A 21415-nucleotide genomic window follows, 5' to 3' on the forward strand; every position below is an offset into this window, starting at 1 on the left:
TCAGTATAGCTCTGCAGGATCTATGATGGGTTTTTTTTCCCAGCCAAAACTGTTTGAGCTGCCAGGTTTCTGATGAGTGGTTTGTGTGTGTGTGTGTGTTGTACTTGTTCTTGTATTATTGTACTAAGTACCAAATGTCCTTGGATGGATAAAAACATAGGAATGTCACCTAATGTGAGGGAATGTTGCTATACAGTAACTGCTACTGTAAATAAGGTTAAACTGTTATGGTTCTTAAGTGACCCATGTGTTGCTTTCTCAGGCACCACTACCATCACTACAGTGCCAGAATCAAACTGAGTGCATTCAGCACTGTGAAAGCTCTGGTGTTCACGGTTGGCAGTCGCCCCTCCTATATGAAGGTGGTCTATGTGAATGTGAAAGCTATTCAGTCTCAAAACACCAGCCTGAAATTAATTATGACATAGCCTGTAGGGAAAAAATAACATTAAAATATTGCTTCTGTCTGACCACCATGGTCTGCATGTAAAAGTGCTGTGGACGAATTACACCAGCAATTACTCGCTAGCTTATGATTACTCCATTACTTCATGATTCCTTGCATTGGAATCAGAATAAATACATCATTTAATAATGTAAAAGTGGAATGCTGGCCAGGAAACATAAGAGTACCAAGCTAGCAAGAAATATCTCTGGTGGCGGCTCACCATTGGCCCATGCAGGCAGACCACTTGCTATTTAACTGTCCCTGGTTGGCATGCCACTCTGAATGCAATCAAAGCATGAGGATTCAATGGAGATTTAGAAGTAAAACTGATTTCATGGAGCAGAGGCTTGTGGGTTTTACTTCCTGATTAGAGCATTGCTGTGGATAACAACAGGTGTTACTTTACTAAATTACTAATACTAAATACTAACTTAACTAAATTTCTTGAACAGATTAAGTTTTTAGATGATTAAATACTTTATTTTAACAGCATTTGAGGACTATATTTTCAATGTGTAGATGGTTCTAAAGGATCTCTTGGATAGATTTCTTGACAAATATAGATAAAAAAAATCATAGTGTTATACACAACACACAATACATCTATGGGGCCTGTTCTGCTGCTCCACTTCCAGCTACTCTGTAACCCCATGCCTCTGACTATTTGTGTCTTTTACAACCTCCCCCTGCAAAAATCCCCTCCAAGACAGCTGGGTTGAAGGGTCAGAGTTAACTGAGTGTCTGGCATGGGAGGACTCAAACTTGAGACAGCTCCAAGTTACAAGTTACAAGCTACAAGTTTTGGGTAGGTGGGGTCAATTTGGGCTGAGAATCACCTACAAGTAGCTACACTCAGATTATGTTTGGCTCAATGTCAGCTCTCTGAACCTGGGTACTTGTCCTGGTTTGGGTACGTCATCCGTCACAAGTTTGGAATGCCGGCATGCCGGAACTAGGTCACTGTTGAGCCATTTTGACTACCTGGTGTCAAAGAGTTTCTCCAATCTCAATGTCTCTCTCCCTCAGCCTAATTTTCAGTCATTATTGATGCCATGGTTTACTCCACCCCCCTTCAACGTGTGCATCAGGCTATGATTTCACACAGTCTTTTGACAAGTGAAAAGGGTGTAGTGTGGTTTATATCAGTATTGGCATCCAACAGGTGGCAAATTTCCAGGTTGACATTCCATCCGTAGGGCACAAGGGGTCACTAAATGGTTCAATGAGCTGTTATGGCTTTCACTTTCACCACATGTCAACTTAATTGAACATGTATGTGATATTTTGGACCAACATGTCAAACAGTGCTCCATAACACCATCAATATAGTTTGGAGAAATGCTTTTCATCCCTCCAGTAGACTTTGAGAGACTTAGAGAAGCTATTCTAAGGAGCACTGAGGCTGTTCTGAAGGCTCATTGTGGCCTTAACACCTTAACAAATCACATTATGTTGGTTTTTCTTAAGTTGGTCACGCATCTGTACATGTAAATATAATTAGCCTAAACAAAGTAACTTTTTTACCTGCTGAGTGAACTGAATGAATGCTCTTATTCAGCAATACCTTGCTTCACACTCACAGTTACCGCACATTCACACTTGGCAGCTGTCCAGCGCACACACAGTATTATCTCTGCGTTACTGAGCAGCCACATTGGAGCAGTTGGGGGTTAAAAGCCTTGGTCAAAGGCACTTGAATCAGAGTCAATGAGTTTCAATCTCTACTGATTTACAACAATATGGGGTGTCTTACAGTGATCTTCTCAAAATATGATTCAATACACTTATTATTAAGTGTACTGAATAAATAAGCAGTCCTTATAAATGATGAAATTACTTACTCATGGACATATTTGGGACTGTTTTTGTTTGTCCAAACAGGTGTAGGTAGAAAAGGTTCACACTGATATGAAGACTTATCACTTGTCAGCTACTGTGTCATCTACTGTACAGTCTGCTTGAACTGATGCCTGTCCTTGACCTCTCATATGATCTGAGACTGGTGTTGGTACTGTACGATCATCAACTCAAAGACTGGGGTGGCTGCTTTTAGGTCTTAATGTTCCAACTGCAAGACCAGCCTTCCTGTTCAGTCTTTTGTCAGACTCTTGTTTTTCAAACTTTTCTTTTCACTATTGCCTTTCACTGACACTTGAATATAACATTTATTTTTATTTTTTCCCTTGTACGCAAACTATTTTCTAAGTTAGAGTCAAGTTTGAATGAAGAATAAAGTAACGATTGCTTTGCCTCTCCTAGTAAAATAAGAACCTCCTACTCTTCTATTCCGAGGTACTAACACTGATATCTGATATTTTTATCACTGCTGTGTAGGCCTACATGTTTGCTTGCGCATTTATGAGTGTGCAAGTGTCCTCAGGAAATGGTTTAGATAAGTGGAATGTCAACTACCTTATATGTTGCCTGTCTGCATATACACTCTCTCTCTCTCACACACACACGCACACACATGGAAAGAAAGAAATTATGACGATATGGACAAAAAGACAGACAGACAAACAGCCTCTATCACTCTGGAATTTTCTTATTCAATTGTTTCTGAGAATGTTGTCTTGTTTAGGTTGGATAAGAGTCCAGAAATGTGTGTGTGTGTGTGTGTGTGTGTGTGTGTGTGTGTGTGTGTGTGTGTGTGTGTGTGTGTGTGTAGGCAGCTGACCCTGGTGTGAACAGGGCCACTGTGTGAGACCACAGAGAGACCATTCTTCACTGCGACACAAACTGCACTCACACACACTACACGCTCACAGCCACCCTCCCTTTCCCTCCCCTCTCTCACTCTCTAATTTGTCACATTCACTAACACACACACAAACACACATACAGAGGGTGCAAGAGAGTCACTTGCCATCGTCTCTCATTCTCCTACACTCACACTAACACACACAACTCTAGCATAGTCTTGCTCTTTCTGTTTCTGCCCAACACACACACACACACACAGTGTCCCACCACATAATGACCCTTATTTCACCATGCTGACTGTGACTCACTGGTTCAGTCAGGAGACTGGAATGTCAAGCTCCGTCTCTCCAGTATATTTCACAGAATTACATATAAAACAATTATATTTAAAATTGGTAAAACATAATGGCAGAATTGGGTTATGTCTAGAGGTAGACACTTGAGTGCATTTTTTGTCATAGTGCATTGTTGTTTCATTTCGTTTGCAACCATTTTTGGTTGCCAGGCTGTCATGCAGGTTACAATACTTAATAGACCTTTCTTGCAGTGGACATTTTGACTTGTTATAGCAGCAAAAGCACAGGTGCAACTAATAGGATTAATGATTCATTCCAATTAGATGTGCTATTGCCATACCAGCATTCACAATATATCAAGTCTCTGGTACAACCGGTACATTTAAATGTTAAACCTGTGTATGACAAGTCAAACAAGTCTGTTGAGAAAAGGTGTATAGTGGAGGTGCAAGTAGAAAAGTCTTTGTAACAAAAGACATTTTGACATTTCACAGTAAGAAAAGCACAGGCGTAAATAATAACATTAATAATGGCTGAATTTCATTTAGCTACTTCTGTTTCAGGGTCCTGTTATTGTGCATGCTGGCTCACTGTCATACTGTCACATTGTCGTGGCTTACTGAGACACACTTGAATCAGCCATCACTGATGTTATTAGTAACACCTATCCTTTTCATGCCATGGCAAGTCAAAATATCTGCTGTGAAAATGGCTGAGTTCATTAATGGTTATTGGAGCTGGATTTTACGCAGTGGACTAGCAAATATTTTGATGTGTCAAAGCAGGGAAAGAGCAGATGTAACTAATAACATTAATCATGGCTCAGTTCCTTTTTATGTGTGCCATAAGGCAGTGAGCCAGCATGTTCAACACCATGGCCCTGAAACGAGGACTGCTAAATGGAATTCAGCCATTATTAATGTTATTAATTACACCTGTGCTTTTCCTACTGTGACATGTCAAAATATCTACTGTTAAAGGGAATGTCACAGTTTAAAGGTGCAGTGTATAAGATTTAGTGATATCTAGCGGTGAGGTTGCAGATTGCAACCAACTGAATACCCCTCACCCTCCCCTTCCAAGCGTGTAGGAGAACCTATGGTGTCCACGAAACTTGTGAAAAGTGCAGAGGGCCCTCTCTAGAGCCAGTGTTTGGTTTGTTCATTCTGGGCCACTGTAAAAACATGACAGTGCAACATGGCTGGATCCGTAGAAGAGGACCATGGATGTAGAAAGAGAACTGGATACAGCATGGGAGGCGGGGCCCTATTCATTCCTACAAAAGCCTATGAAATTCCTATGAAATGGCTTAATGGTGAATAAAGCCAAAAAAGTTAAACTTCTTCTGCATTGCTTCCGCATCTGTTGGGCCCATAGAGCATGCTCACTAGAGACTTCCGCTGGCTGAGATGGCTAACTTTCGGTTTAGCCCTCCAGCTAACTTGAATGGGGATAAAACAATTAAATCATACGGCTCTTCTAAACTTTCGAAATGTGATCGGACTGAGCAGATCAAACTGATAGTAAGGCGAATCATTTCATGGGGAGTGTGATGCTCAAAAAAATTATCCACTGATTTACAGACGTCTCTTTCACAATGTAAGTCTATGGGAAAAAGTCTTTTTGGGCTAAATAACATCACGTGACGTTGTAATTACACAGTTTGGCCACTATGTCAAATTGGCTTCACAGCCTAGGGGCTTGAAGAGGACCTGCCCCCGTGTAGATATAAAGGGCTCATTCTAAGCTAACAAAAACACAACAATTCTTATTTACAGGTGATTATACACCAATTAAAACATATTAATGAATATTATTTTCCATTTCTGCCGAGCCCGTTCAGCTAGAGGCCACTAAATTCTGCACACTGCACCTTTAAAACCATTGCTGTCATCTTTAATATGTGAACACTGGTGTTTGTTTTTAACTTTTTATGATAAAAACGTCAATCATAAGAAAAAATGTCTCTCCTACAGAATGAAAACTAAAGTAATATGCTTGGTTGTGAAACATTAAGGTGGTGTTAGCAACGTGAACAGTGATGACTGAGAAGTTCCCTGAGAATAACTTGAGGACTGTGCCTCACAATAACACTCGCACACGCACGCACATGTACACACGTGGAAAGACTGTTGTGCAGGCTGCATTTAGTCATTTTCAATAAGCTGCATTTGCAAGCAAATATCGTGAAGACAAAGGTTCATCCTTGCCTCTTTGGTTGTCAAATTTTCTGAGTCACTCAACGAAAAAAAGTCACTTCTCAGAAGCAAAACTCAGGAGTGTCAAGTCAAACGGAGCGGAAGCAGCGGATATTTCACGATTAAAGCTTAGAAGTGGTCAGAGTGAGACTTGGGCCTGAGACAATTAAAAAAAAAAAAAAAACAACCAAGAAATTGAAATTCACAAAGGGCCAACTTTCAAACACACGTGTGTATACGGACTAGAGAATTTACACGCTTATATGCTCATTTAATATACATAAATGTAAACCTGCTCTGATATGATTACTTTCTATTATATTTCTGTGTCCTCAATAATTTTGCATCCTCAATGAAATAGAAAAAAATGTATGGAGCAGTCATTCAAGGAATCCTAAACTGACACAAATTAGACCACGGACCCCCTTCTGATAAGATTTTTGCTTTTAGATGTTTTATTACAAGAGGTGTATGAAACTCATGACCCAAATAGTAATTCTGTCATTGTGTTATTAATGGATGGAATTATAGTGAAAATAAATTATTCCCCTTTTTGATGGGGACCCCCTGGAACTCCCTCAGGGATCCCTGACCCGACTTTGAGAACCCCTGCTATAGCCGCTGCTGATAATTATTCTGAAAGGTGTCCCCGGAAGTGAAGTGAGTGGCGTATGCTAGCTTGACGCTGCTAGCTAAAACTTCAGAATGGAACAGAGCAGAGAGAGAGCCGTTAGTTAGTCAACGCTAGTAGAGGAGGAAATCTGACCGTCCATGTCTTGACTACAAATATTAACCCGCTGACAACATTATTGACAGCAATGTCGAGAGAAAACACCACTCGAAGTTTGGACAGCATAGACCTTGCTGCATTACGAGTAAGTAGTGAAATGCTGTCTGCCTGTTTAATGAAATGTTTGAGTAAACATTGTAGGATGTGGTGGGTGTCGCTTGAAACTTAACGGTAATTTAAGCAGTCAGGGGTTTGTTTTATTTTGTCTAGCGGTCGGCACTGATTTTATATACTGTTAAAGAAACTTTATTGTGTGCTAACTTGGTATGTGAGTGTCTTACAGACTGTCCTGTAACATAATGCTTTCTGTCCGCACTGTATCCTGTTTGGTGGAAGTTTACAAGCTACAGTGTTTACACACAGGACTTTTCTTTGGCTGACTTACTGAAAAGCTGACATGCAACAAGTAGTGGACATTAAGAAAGGCCACTAACATAAACTGAGTGTATTTATTGACAGAAAAAAGACATTTTTACTGAGTGGCACAGTGTTGTTTTAACCTAATTCACACTATTCTAACTCTTACAGTGTGTCTTATGCAAATGTATGGCATTTTCCCTCTTTCTTGGTCATTGCAATATTTCTATAAGTGTGACGCAAGAGTGTTTATGGTTAACAAGTAGCACTTATCTCTTAAAATGATTATATTCCTATTAGTCACTAATGTCATGCCTTATAAAAGGAAATATACAGTGACTTTTAAATGATTTTCAAACCGAATTTTAATTCCTTGTAGCTCATTATGTTATTCACATCTGCAGTCCCATTTCCTCAGTCCCCATCCTAGCATAACACTGCATTGTTCTTCTCCATTTGCCTTTAGCAGTGGTGGAAGAAGTACTCAGATCCTTTACTTAAGTAAAAGTACCAATACAGCAATGTAAAAATGCTCAATTACAAGTAAAAGTTGTGCATGGCAAATCTTAAGTAAAAGTACCAAAGTATTAGCAGCAAAATGTAGTCAAAGTATTGCAGTAAAAGTAGTGGTTTGGTGCCTCCAACTAATATATTATTATATATGACATCATTAGATTATTAATACTGAAGCATCAGTGTTAGAGCAGCATGTTACTGTTGTAGCTGCTGGAGGTGGAGCTAGTTTCAACTACTTTATATACACTTCCCAACCTAGGCGTTGGGCCCCTCCAAAGGGTCACCAGATAGATCTGAGGGGTCGTGAGATGATTAATGGGAGAGGAAAGAAGAAAAAACAAAGCTCTGATACACAAATCCGTTTTCAGTTTTTGGACTTTTCCTCTAATCTTTTATTTGGTGAAATATTGGATCATTGTATTTAAATACAGTAGTTGAGGTAATGTACTTAGTAACTTTCCACCACTGACCCTTAGTACCTCTGACTGAGTTAAAATCTGCTTTTCATTTGACCCAACTCTCCTTTCACATCACTCTAGTCCAATACTTCTCTCTTCTTGTTTCTTTTTCTTGACCATGTTATGTTTTTCTCCAGGATCCAGCAGGTATCTTTGAGTTGGTGGAAGTTGTAGGCAATGGAACCTACGGTCAGGTGTACAAGGTAAGCAGGTCGACTCCCATGTTGCTTTTCTCCCCCTATTTTCCATTTCCAACACTGCTGCAAACCTGCAGAATGTAAACACACTTGCCCACTGTGATACTGATACAAACACACTGACCTGTATTGTCATATTTCCATCTAAACACTCTTTGCATAGATTATCGCTGGCAGTAAGTTAGATACTAAAAGTTGCCCGTGCACATCACGAGCCAAGAGCCACCAGCTGTCATGACACATGTAGACACACAGCAGTTTGCAATATCTGATGCGTCACTTCTGGCTTATTTACTAGAGCTACTTCCAGTTAAGAAGAAACTTGATGTTGACTGAAATATCCTGTACCTCTTACAGACAGAGCACACACACACACACACAGCATCTACAGCATCTGCAGCATCTTTTAAATGCCCTGGGTGGGGCTCACTTCCTTATCGCAATATCTGTTTGTGTATAAGTGGTTTGTGGTTACCGGAGGTGTTTAGTCTTATTTAGAATGGTGCAGCTGGTTGAGCCCTCAGTGCAAAACATGTTCACATGCCTTCTCTACACCACAACCTGCATGTTACTATATCTACAGTATATGGACTAGTTTCATTTCTGTGCATGAATAAAACAGGCCCTCAATCAGTTTTAGATTTTGTTTAACAGTTCGATTTAAAATGACACGACTGTCTTTTTTATTTTTTTAGTAGTATCATCAAACTCTGAGACCTCCCGACATCATCGTTTTGCTGCCTTATTAAGTTTTACAATGGTACCAATAACATAACAAATATGTTTAAGAGAAGACAAAAAGACATGTTTATACAGTCAATAATTAGAAATTGCTTCAATCCAAAATGAATAATGGAAGAGGAGTTGCAAACTTGTAAAGGACGAGAGTTGTTTTTCTTGCAGCACAAGACGTCTCCAGCAGGTGTAAATTCAGGCCTCTTAGTTGATCATGTAGTCTGATAGCTGTCTTTGATGTGTTCCCACAGTCACTGTTTTGGTCCGCTTGTGCTTCGTAGCTAATTCATGCTAATTTGTCAGAATAAGCGACTTTTACGTGCTTGCATTGCTTTAAGGCTAGGGTAGAATTGAGGTGGAGGTTAAAGAGTGAATAAGTCCATGTGTGGCCCTCAGAAATGTGTGTGAGGCAGAAGGTGGGTGTGTGCCTCGATTGCCACTTGATTTCCTGAAAGAGGAAATGTTGCAAAAGATGGTACAGGACAGTGAGGCCTGTGTTTGCCCTGACACAGGCTGCTTTTACACAAGGGTAGAGATTTACAAATTTCATCCTGTGACTCACATTCATTGATGTTTTAACAAGCCAGGACCTCCAGTTGTGGATGAATGGTAGGCGGTCTTATTCAGGGTCATTTACAGTGATGATTCTGATGTTTGTCATGTGAAGCGTCCATAAACGAGATAATGCAGCTTACAGAGAATTTGAGGATCAGAGAGAATGAAATGACAGACATAAAAACACTCCTCCTTGCTGGGTACTGCCTTCTCAAATCACCCCGCAGGCCTACCTGAAGCATCACTGATTTAAAGTGCTGCATTGGAATGATTAAAAAGCAGTTAATAACAAGTGCTGGTTGTGTTGCCCTTGAAGACCTAAGTGTCCTAACTAATCAATTAATACTTATGGGTTATGGGTTAGGCATTCTACATGTTGGTATAATATTTACAATGCATTCACAGCCTTTTGAGACTTGCTATAGGCAAAGTTGTGATGATAGTGTGTAATTCTAACAGGAGAATGACCTGGACCTCAATCAGGACTGGGTTGATCTGTTTCCACATGTACACTTGAAAGACACTTTCTAAGAGTGATTGTCTTTGTGTGTATTTCAGACATACAGTTGCTCCTATCATGGGAAACCAGGACAGGAACAGGGCCTATAGAACAATGACTTGTGCTGCGCACACACGCACACACGCACACACGCACACACACACACACACACACACACACACACACAATCCCTTAAAAAAACACTTGGTTGTAGATTGACGTGAATGCAGGAGATGCTGACAAAGCATCTGGGATCTTCCTCTGTTTATTTATATATGTGTTGCGTTTTCATTACACCACATTTCAAGCATTTACACATTTAAAATTAGCTGGAAAGCCAGCTGATGGGATCTTACTTGTAATCCTAAAGCGTCATTATATTAATGAAATGCAAGTTACAAAACAAGATAGAACGACAGAGGGAAGTTATGAACACTCCTATGACGTGTCACTATCACAGAAACAGGTCAGAAGATGATTGACGTATACCATGCCTAAATGTCAGGGGATTACAGGTTCCTAAGTCCCAGCATTGTGAGAGGACTCTGGGAATTATTAAGTGTGAACACACTGCACGTACAGCATGCTGCCATGGGGATAGGAAGTCCCTTTTGAAGTTGGTTTCACACTTACAGAACTGCTGAGCTCACTGTTTAAATGTGTTTCCAACTAACTCTGTAGAACAGCAAAACATATTTTTAATTTTTTATTTCCTTATTTTTGGTGGTTACGAATAGTTTGGTCATGTTAAGTTATTTTTGTAAATATGCTAGCAGCAGGTAAACAAAAGCAGGACAAATGGCTGTTTTTTTGAAAGGCAGTTAATTAACAGGCTTACGGTTACGGTAGGATTAAGCAGGGTTAGACATAGGACAGTCAAATCACACAAATGGGGTGATCCTTAGAGGAGGGAAACTCAGTGAGGACAGAGGGCAGGTGAGGCATGACAGGATCTTGCAAATTCAAGCTCATACGGTGGAACTTTGAAAAAGAAAGAGTTGAGTCGAGGAAGAAAGGGCAGAGGAGGGAGATGGATAACAATGTTTATATGCGTACAGTAATGCAGTTTGGTGTAGTCCCTGCTGTAAACCACTGTGATCCGCTGTCTGTTGTTTGTGGAAATTATTTGTAGTCCAACTTGGGTTATGTTGCCAATTAGTTCTGCTCAAAGTTAAAGCCGCTGACCTGTGTTTAACATCAGGAGTTGATTTTGCGATTGTCAAATTTTACCATGACTCATGATGCATTGGAACTGGTGGCAGATTTTTTGATCAACTAATCGTCAGTCAGTTTTCTGATATCATGGCAATCAGACCACAGTGTCAGTGAAGCATTGTTGTGTTGTTAGTTCCCTGGCAGAGAACTGACACTAGAGGAAAGTGAGCCCTGTTAGCCTCATTTTAATGCAATGGAATGGACTCCTGGTCAGCAGCCATGATTTTCTGACATGCAAAAACAGACACAGTTAGAGAAGATTTAGAGTATAGAGGGCTGGAGAAAACAATTAGGCCTCTTCATCCAAATTGCCTCGGGAGCTGAAAAGTCAGGAACTACTCAGGAACTCCAGAGAATCCTCAGTGCATATGTTGTTGCATTTCCACACATCCTAAGAACTGTGATAATTATAGAAATGAGAGCAATAGCACATTAAGTTAGTTTGCTCTGGTCCAAATCAGTGGATGAGCTGGTAAACTTGCTACATTTTCCCCTTGGCTTGCTTTCTTTTCATACAGGAAAAATGTCAAGTGAACCTAAAAGCCACTTGAGAATGTTCACTGCACTCATTGGTCAGATGTGTCTGGGGTGAGAGCAAGAACGTAAACCCAGGAAGAAGGTCCTCTGCACAAATATCAATCAAGGCAACACACTTTGTTGCTAGTCCAGGTTGCTAGTCATTGCAGCTTCTAGCTGTACCCCAGTATGCAAAGCACACCCTGTTACAGGAGCAGCTCAGCTGAAACTTTCAGAGGACGCCTTGTAGTTGGGTCAGATTGAGCACAAATGAACTGCTCCAGAATTTGTAACCAGACGGAGAGCACTTCCTGTAACAGGTCTTGCTGCAGTTGTTTTGGTCAGCACTTGAGTATGATTGCTGTGTGTAGATCTGCCCAAATAAGTCGTACTAAGGGGGAAAACCAACAAGAGTCCAATTCAAACAGACTAAACGACGCAGGTTTGAAAACACCCTAAAAAGCCACTGTATAGATTGAGACATCATAATGAAACGAGAAAGGCAAGACACCCACTTCCAAAGCAGAGAGGATACGTTTTTTTTTTCCTTGGTATTTGTCTGCTATAGTACATATCAAATAACAAAAACAATCGCACTCTCTTTGTCGGATTTCTGAAAGTTGTCTATAAGTGTATTTTGTTGTTAATATTGAATAAATTCCCAACCCCAGTAATAATATTATTACTAGCGGTGTTCAGTGTATGCTTGCAGTCTAAATAAATGCTCTGCAAACTCCACCCATATAGTTCTGGGAAAAATGGAAGGCTGTACCTTGGGAGCTGGGAGATTTTGAGAATACCAATTAAAATTTGGCATAGCTTCATGTGCTATAAATGTAGGTAAGAAAAAAAAAAAGTGCCTGGAAAAAGGGAAAAGTGGTTCAGCCTTGACAAGATAATCTCAACCAAGCTTTTCTCCTCTAATTTCTCATGATTTCCACTCCTATCCCGTCAAAACCCTGAACTCAACTCCTCTGCTCTCCTCATTCGTTCAACATAGCTAACTTGCTTCTTCTCTTTAGTGTCCAAAACACGTGCACACAGGGACACAATCATCCATGTCCAACAGATGCAGAACACACACACACACATGCACATTAGTATTAAAGGATGTATTATGTGCAGTAGTAGTCACATGGTAGTTGTATGCCTGCAGTAGTTTTGTTGCCTCAGGACAGAACAACCCAGACAATCTGAAAGAGTTGGCTTCTTAGAAAATGTGAGTAAACAACTTAACAGGAATATCTTGGAATTTTGCCATTGTTATTGACAGATTTCTCTGTCTTAAGGGCACAAAAGGTGTATTATAATATATAAACTGTACAAGGCACATGCATATTTCTGCCTAAGAGGAAAGTGGCTTTGGATCCTGAACAACTGCAGCACAATAGGTGACACACAGTAGTCACTTCAACTGATAAACTTTTCAAATAAACACATTGTGAGTTGCTTTATTGTACATACTTAGTTCTAGATCACCATGAAGAATACACTGCATGCTCAACCACAATCTAGTCATCTAGTCATCACTCGCACACACGCACACACGCACACACGCACAGATGACTCTACAGCAGTGGCTTGCAGGGAAGGGAAGTTCCTTTTGCAAACAGGGAAACGCCCTGTGTGTGTGTGTGTGTGTGTGTGTGTGTGTGTGTGTGTGTGTGTGTGTGTGTGTGTGTTTGTTAGGATGTGAAAATGTCAAACTACACTAAAGCTGAGCGCTATGGGCACTGCTGATGCAACTCTTTGCTCATTTGAGTAAAGTTAAAAACGACTAATAAGAACGACTAACTTCAGGACTAAATTGTTACTGACAGTTACTGTGAAAGAATTAAACTACTTTGAATATTTGTGCTTCTCTATATTTGTCTATTTATTGACTTGCATGGTTAACTAATACAACTAATATAAAGCAAATAAAAGGGTCAAAGCACACTATGTTTTCTCCATCACAGCGCTTGTATTTGATCTTCCTAGTCATGCCACAGTTAACCACAGTTAACACATCTCTACTGTGACACCATGGCGAAACATCATGGACTTTGCACAGCCATAAAACAGCTGGCTGTAATGCAATTCCCAGAGTGAATCACTTACACTTCCTCAATTTTTTCTGGTTTCAGTAGCGTCACTTCCCTTTCTGTGACCCACATATCATACTTCGTACATTACTCATGTTAACTGATCTGCTGACCAAAATGTTAAAAATGTCTCCAAATGTAGATTTAGACCAACTCAGAGGGCTTCTTTGTGTGTTTTTGGTCTGTCTTATCCGTTTTGTCGAACTGTCTTCCACTGAGTATTGGGCTGTATTAAAAATATTAAGTTTCTGCTTCATACTGAGAAATTGACTGCTCAGCTGTGCAAAGTATTCCCATATTACACTCTAACACATTATTCAAATTTGGATGATCGACATGGTAGGATATATAATTTTGAAATAACGGTCTTTGTTCCGAAGTTAAGCAAGGGTGGGCGGGGGGCTGAACTGAGAAAAGACAGAAAGAGACACAGAGACAAACAGGAAACGTCCTCCAACATGTTGCAGAGTTGTTGTGTTTGTGTTTGTTGGAGATGTAAGAGAAAGAGAGTGAGAGAAAGACAAAGGAGAGAGAGGAAAGTGACAGAGAGCGAGTGAGGGCAAAGGAAGGAAGGCAGAGGTGAAAGACAGAGAGGAGGGGAGGAAGGAAGAGGGAAAGAGATGGATGAAAGCTAGAGAGAAAAGGGGAAAGCAGCCCCCCATGAGGCTTGGAGCTCTGGTTTGATTACTCGTGTGTGTGTGTGTGTGTGTGTGTGTTAAAATAACCTCAGATGTGACTGACCTCCTTATTGTACCTGCTCAAACTACAATTAAAATAGCACTCGAGCAATTTCCAGTAGTACATAAATGTGTTTAAGCTGCAAAATTGCTGCACCCTACATCACCCAGATACTGAGATACTGTAACCATGATGGCATCATCAGGGAAGTTTTCCTCAAACTTTAGAAACCTCCTCCAGAGCCAAAGAAGACATACAACTCTTTTCTCGTGTTGAATAATTCTCCTCAAGATAAATAAACTGATCTCATTGTGTAAAATTGGTGGAGTTCCCCTATTAGTTTTTTTAAAGCTGCACCAGTTAATATTTTGCTATTAACAATCGATTATTAACAACCCATTAAATGTGTGTAATGTGACAGGTGTCATGTGTAGTGACGAACCCACAGAGAATTACCACCCTTCCTAGCTGTTCCTCTTAGCTCTATACAGCATTTTAGCTGCTTTTGGTTCAGCCTCACTGCACTCTTCAACTTCCTTTACAGCTTCATCTGGAAAGGAAGTTGAAGAGTTTTTTTTTTTAGGTGAATAAGCTCTAAAAACTGACTTTATGTTATCTGCCCAGCAGCAGACAAGCTGGTATTGCGAAAAGAACTAGATATTTCCCGTCAGAGTTGGTAGAATCCATAACGGAGCTTGAAGGAGAGTGAACACTGGACTTAGTCCAAATAAATGCTAATGGAACTATGTGTCTGTTGGATGCATTGATTAATCTGCTAAATATTTTTCTGATGAACTAATTAGTTGTTTTGTCTATAAAATGTAAGAAACTAGTGAAAATTGCCCATTGTAATTTCACACAGCTCAAGGTGACGTCTTCAGATGTCTTGTTTTGTCCGACCAACAAGCCAAAACCCAAAGATGCTCAGTTAACCATCACAGAAGACAAAACCACAAAATCCTCACATTTGAGAAGCCGATTAATTTTCTGTTGATCAATTAATCAACTAATTGTTGCAGCTGTCGTTGTTGATTGCCTGTTCTGCTGCCCAGATGTGGCGAAGAAAATCAATTAATGCAGGTTTAATTTAAACTGTGACCTCAATATGACAATAATAGTGACACTGTTTCTAAATTACCTCAAACATATTTTGGCATTCCTGCACTGCAGTTTCTTGTTGTTTATCAGCCATTGATGATATATTGAGTGTGATAAGCTGATATCAGTGGATTTATCAGTGTTGTTAATCATCAGATTATGAAGATTCACCGTGATAATGAGTGAATTGTGTTTGTTTTAAATTGTTGTAATCTATATCGTGTGCTAAATGAACCCACCTCAAACAATGAATTCAAATCACACTGACACAAAACAAGATCGGTCTTCTCCGAGTCATCAGCACGTCTTTGTTGACTGACTAGCACACATACAGACATGGTAGGAGCCACTTCATTTTCTCAGCTCTCCTCACATGACAGTGGGGTAGAGTGAGTGAGTTACCACTGAGCTATTTGCAGCATTATACTTGATAGAATGGAAACCAGTCAAGCCTTTTTGACGCTGTAGTGCCAGTCAGTGAAGGGCACATGTAAACAGGATATAAAAAAATAGAAATGGCTTGTTTTAGATGTGTACGATCTGACAACAACAGATTCATACACACAGCCTTAAAATAGCACCATTCGTCCTTTGAGTTTGTTGCGGTGACTTGATGGGTGATGCAGTCCATCCGAGCACGAAGCACACATATGTAACTTTCTGTACATGCTGTTCTGTAGGGGACGAATAGATAGACACAAGAGGGAGATGAGAGTGAGACAGGGAGAGAGGGGTGAGACAGAAACTCGGAGACTAGCAGAGAGTTACATTAAGAGTGTTTCTCTCATTTGTCCACTTGCTGTCTGCATTATAAATGTCTCTATTGAATTTAATTAGCATATGTATGAATATATTATTGTAACCTTTTCACTGACACAATATTTGTGTGTTTCCTTATTCTGCCACTCTCTCCCTGTGTGTGTGTGTGTGTGTGTGTGTGTCAGACAAACATGTGACCAACATGAATGGAAAAACCGTTTGTATCTGGATTTATTTGTGTACACGTTTGATTCCTAGCACTTTACAGCGTCATAACATGCATGAGTCTGTGTGTGAGATGCATTGGACTTCAATGTCAAAAAGTGCACAAGCTTCCTCCAATTAATTCTGGTGGAGAGCAGAGAGCCCTTTGTGTGTGTGTGTATGTGTGTGTGTGTGTCTGTCAGGGCTGCATATTGTTAATAAGTAGCCCAGCTGAGAGTCGAATATTGGGCGTTTGTAAGTTGTGTTGGCAGCACAGTTAGCAGACACCATTGAGTCTGAAGGGACAGGAAAGCCATTTCCTTATTTATCACAGTCAGGCCAGTGGCTGCCTGTGTGCCACAATTCTTTGCAATTATGGAGACGATGTCCTCTACATGGGGACAGAAATCATAGCCAGAATGAATAAGGGTCAGTGAGCCTGACACAGTGTAACTCACATCCAATATAAAAGTGTAGGCTAATATATATTGTATGAGAGGAACATCAGCCAGGTTGTTATCTGTCAAGGAGTCTGTTTCATGGCTGCTGGTTCAGCAACATTTTCAATAAACTTTATTGTTAAGCCTGTCAAGACATGCCACAGGTTTTATGAATTTCTCTACCCTTTAATTCTAGGGGCATTTATTCACATTAATTCCGGGTAAGACTTCAAACATTGCACACCCATTTATAAATACAGTAGTCTCAACTGAGGATGCACTATTACTTACATCCACCAACACTCTTCTCTTCATAGTGTCATGGATACATTTCATGGTTTCCTGCAGGGTTTTACAGCGGAGGCTCTCAGCTTCCCCTGAAATAAAGGCCACCTCTACTAATTTCAGAAGAGAAAGAGTAGTGGTGGTTTTCTACACATCACACAGCAAAGGCCACATTTTTACAAAGTGAGATGATTTGTACCTTTGTTTAGTAGCTACATTAATAACGATATGAGATGTGTCAGGATCTGTCTGAGCTCAGCAGTTGATTGAGTTGAGTTTTTACAAGTTGGAAAAAGTCGAGACTTTTTTTTCAATCAGGTGTGAAAAAAAAACCCAACTAAGCACTGCACTGTGGGTGAAGTCAAGTTTCATAATCACCCGTTGGACACACGTTTTACCCAAGAGTCTGCATCAAAAACAAGTTAGTTTAAAGTTCATATTGACCCAGCTGGATTTGCATCATCAGTGGCTTTGATCAGACAGGGGAAACCCTGCATTTGGTTTCATGTCCTCATATGACTAGTCCAGTTATTGTTTTTATTGTTTTGGCATTTAAAATGTTCCCTGTGGGGGTTTCTGGTCAACAAAGTTTCGTTTACATTCGGTGTTAATAAAACAAATTGTGTGTGTCCTTGAGGTCTGACAAATATTTTGTCCTCATTGCAGACATTTGCAAAATTTTAAGTTATGTGTTGTTTACATTCTTGTTTGCTAGCTTGCAGACCTCCTTTTATTTTTAGCACATTACTGCGGTTCTTTGCACATCATCACCGCTGATTCTTGATCAGTGAAAAAGTGTGAAACCATTAACAGGACTGTGTATCACATCACCTGCATGCTTGTGTGTGCACAGTACAAATAAACAAACAGAGACCCAGAGCCAGTAGTGGTCAGTTTTTATTGGTTTAAAAGAAAGGGTTGGTACAGGACAGCAAGTAGATCCTTACATCATTTCAGCTTCTCTGGAGTAGTCATTATTACAAAACATGTTGTAGAACATAATGGATTAATGAAAATAAACAGCACATACAAAGTTGAGAGACCCGGTCAAGCTACAGAATGCTCCAGCATCTTTACAATAATTTTGGAGGCTAATCATACCCACCATGATAATTGAAAATGCACATTTTAATATATTTTGTACTTGAGTCATCCAGTAAACATAAGTCTGAAGTCATAGTGACTGCTGAACCAAACCATCCACTTTGGACTTTCATAACTTTGACCCAGAATGCTCCAACTAAGGCACATATAGTATGATAATATCTGTGACATATCTTACATTCTGTTAACTTTCCTCTCACTTCCTTTACATATTTGCCACAGATGTCCAGCCTATTTCCCATGTTCCCAATTTTCCCCCCCCGATCTCCCTGCAGTAACCGTTGACTTGGTGAACTGACATAAGCAAAACCTAGTTGGAGAATCATGATACAGCTTCACCCGCAGTGGATGATATTGGTAGTATGGTTGATATGGTAGTAAATGGGTTAATGAAACTAAAAAAAAAAAAAAAAGTTTATTGAGAAGAACAACAGTAGCTTCATGTGAATGTAAACCACATCACACATTGTTACAAAATAAACCAAGATAATAATATTCAGCATCCATTCAGCTGGCTGATGAGTGTAACTCCTCTGATGTGGAAATAGTTGATTTAGACACATCGGTTTCAACACCCCGCTGTCCTCCGTGGACTACTCTGTCTCTAGTGAGGAAATCATCACGTGAGCAATATTTCTCTGAAAAGGGATAGACAGTGTCTCTAAGATTTAGCTGCAGAGAGAATAAAACATAAATAGGAAAATATTGAAAATGTGTGAAGCTCTCCATCCATTTTTATCTCACAGTTTTTTCTCTAGGTCTGTGTCCATACCTGAATATTAGCTAACTGATTGAGTATAGTGGGATTTGTCATGCCCTCCGGTCTTTTTTATACATACACACACATACACACACTCCAAACCCTGTCATACATCACAGCTTAAAGGCTTATAGAGTAGTTACTCTATTATCTGGTCAGCTTTCTGACTCATGACAAGGTTTTCAATTTTCCCTTTTTTCACCTGACTGCACTTTACAGCCACGGCCCTCTGTGCTCACTTGCTCCCTCTTTCTCTCGCTCGCTCTCATCTCGCGTCCTGTCTTGTTCTTTCTGACTGCGGCTCTCACCAGAAAATGAAATTATGTAGACGTTCCCACAAGTATTGAAAATGATATCACACCCTCAGTATTCACTCAAAGGATTTGTTGTAATTTGTCTGTGCGTTACTAAAGGATACTTAAACATCAACACTAATCAGATCAAGTTGGACTGAATCTGTATGATCTGGGCCAATTGTTGCAAACTGGAGATAAAATCATATAATATTTAGTGGTTATTAGTTATTTTTTTACATTTCAAGCCGTCCTTGTTTGCACAGTTGCACCTGTGATTTAGTAAATATAAACTTATGAAGAGTCATCTGGAATAGGAAGGTGGGAGTATTTTTTCATAATGTAGTTCATCCAAGTTTCAGCGCAGAGAGTTTCCAGTCTTCTCGTCATCCACAATTTCACGCAGATTTGGCTTTTTGTCCTTACTGTTTTTGCCTTGCACAAATTTGCAGCATAAACTTTTAATGGATGTCTATTTTCTGTTTTGGTCATATGTGAGAACTTGTGTCCTTGTGGGATTTGGGAGTTTTTCCTACCAAATCTATAATGATTATAATCTTCCTGTTGTTCAGCATCTTGCCCACTGTACTTTACCATGTTGTTCATTATACAGTATGTTTCTTTCTATGTCAAGACTAAAAAAAAAAAATCTGCATACTAGTTTTTAGTAGGCCTATCTTGTGAACTAAACTCACTCTTTATGTATCCCACCAGGGTCGCCATGTCAAGACAGGCCAACTGGCAGCTATCAAAGTCATGGAAGTCACAGAGGTAAAAGCATTACATTAAATCACAAACTCTTCTCTCTACATCTACTCTCAGTTTCACCCTTCCTCTCCTCACTCCCATCTTTGGTTAAAAAAAAAGATAGAATATTAAATGTGAAACATCAAGTCAAATTAATTTCAAACTTGCCAGAAGTAAAAGATAATCATGCTGTCAATGTAAATTATACTGTACATGACATATCTTTTTTTTCTTTTCTTTTTTTTTTTTTTTTACACACATGACCCATTCATAAAGACATTACAGCAAGCCGATCTGGTTCCTTCTCATGTTTGAGGCACGCGGATCCTTGCATAAGGAATTTTACGATCGGTTTAAATGTGAATTTATAGTGCAATTGTAATAATATAATTATATTTTTATTTCCTGGTACATTAGTTGTCTTGTGCTCTCATTTGAGGAAAATTAAGCACCCAAAAGGAAGAAATTTGGATTTAATATTTTTTGGTCTCAGCAGGCGCCTGCTGTCTGTGTATTTGCCAGTGGGCATGGTCGTTATCTGCCTGTTATCTTAGAAGACACATAATGAAAATGCACTCACTGAAGTCATTTGAGTGGGCACTGGAGAAGTGCATCATGCTGGTTCAAAAAGATGGAACAATTTGAGAAGTTTAAAGCAAGGATTATGCTTTGTGTTGGGTGTTTCTTCACCGATATTGCTAATTTTTTCGCTTTTCGGTTTAAATTTCATAAAATATAGTTCCCATACCTTACAATTTGTGCTGAGCGCATTGCTTGGCAACCCAGCTAAACAGTAAGGAGTATGTTTCACAAGGTTGGGCGAGGTGTTTTAACTTCCTGTCAAATATTTAAATGGAACGAAAAAAGAAATGGGTGTTCAGTTATACTGTCTGGTTTACGAAAAGTTAATTGACACCTACCAGCCAATAAGAATTCACCATATAAATGATTACTAAGATTATTTTATGGGTTCTGTTGGATCAGTACTTCACTTTGGTGTTATTTAAACTTGAAAAGATGATGAGAGAAGAGAAACTGTTGTGGATGGCCAGCATTCAGAGAAACAGAGAGGGGAGTCAATAGAGCCATAAAACAGCAGATGAAAAGTGAGGGAGGGGAAGAGAGAGAGAGAGAAGCAATGTTATAAATCAACATGATGATCCACAAAGTATGATTATTATAGTGAGTTAGATTTTAGACACCAAAAGGTAATTACAGAATTATTTGATTCCTTCATCTCTAGTATTGCAGCTTTCCATGACATTATCCCTAAAAAAAAAGACAGCACATAAGATTTTAATAAATGGACGTACTTCCTTTAAACAAGTTGCTTTGGATAAAAGTAAAATGATATACAACATTTGTAGATGTTTGCACTTGCGAAAAGGTTTTGAAACTCATTATTAGACTAAATGATTTCCTGTTGCAGCGTGTCTCTCTTCTTTCCTTTTCAAATTCAGTTCTCCCTCACCCTCACGCA

General features: G+C 39.6%; 1 protein-coding gene across 2 annotated transcripts in view; it reads left to right on the forward strand.

Moving 5' to 3' along the window:
- The first annotated feature begins 6289 nt into the window (after positions 1–6289).
- Positions 6290–21415, forward strand: part of si:zfos-2326c3.2 (misshapen-like kinase 1) — a 64319-nt gene continuing 49193 nt past the window's right edge. For both annotated transcript variants that reach the window (XM_042418446.1, XM_042418448.1), the window contains exons 1-3: positions 6290–6520; positions 7904–7969; positions 19903–19959. In XM_042418446.1, the coding sequence (XP_042274380.1) occupies positions 6464–6520; positions 7904–7969; positions 19903–19959 (180 nt within the window). In that variant the 5' untranslated portion in view covers positions 6290–6463. The remainder of the gene's footprint in view (positions 6521–7903; positions 7970–19902; positions 19960–21415) is intronic.

This window comes from Thunnus maccoyii, chromosome 8 (assembly GCF_910596095.1).
Source record: "Thunnus maccoyii chromosome 8, fThuMac1.1, whole genome shotgun sequence".
NCBI classification, from domain to species: domain Eukaryota; kingdom Metazoa; phylum Chordata; class Actinopteri; order Scombriformes; family Scombridae; genus Thunnus; species Thunnus maccoyii.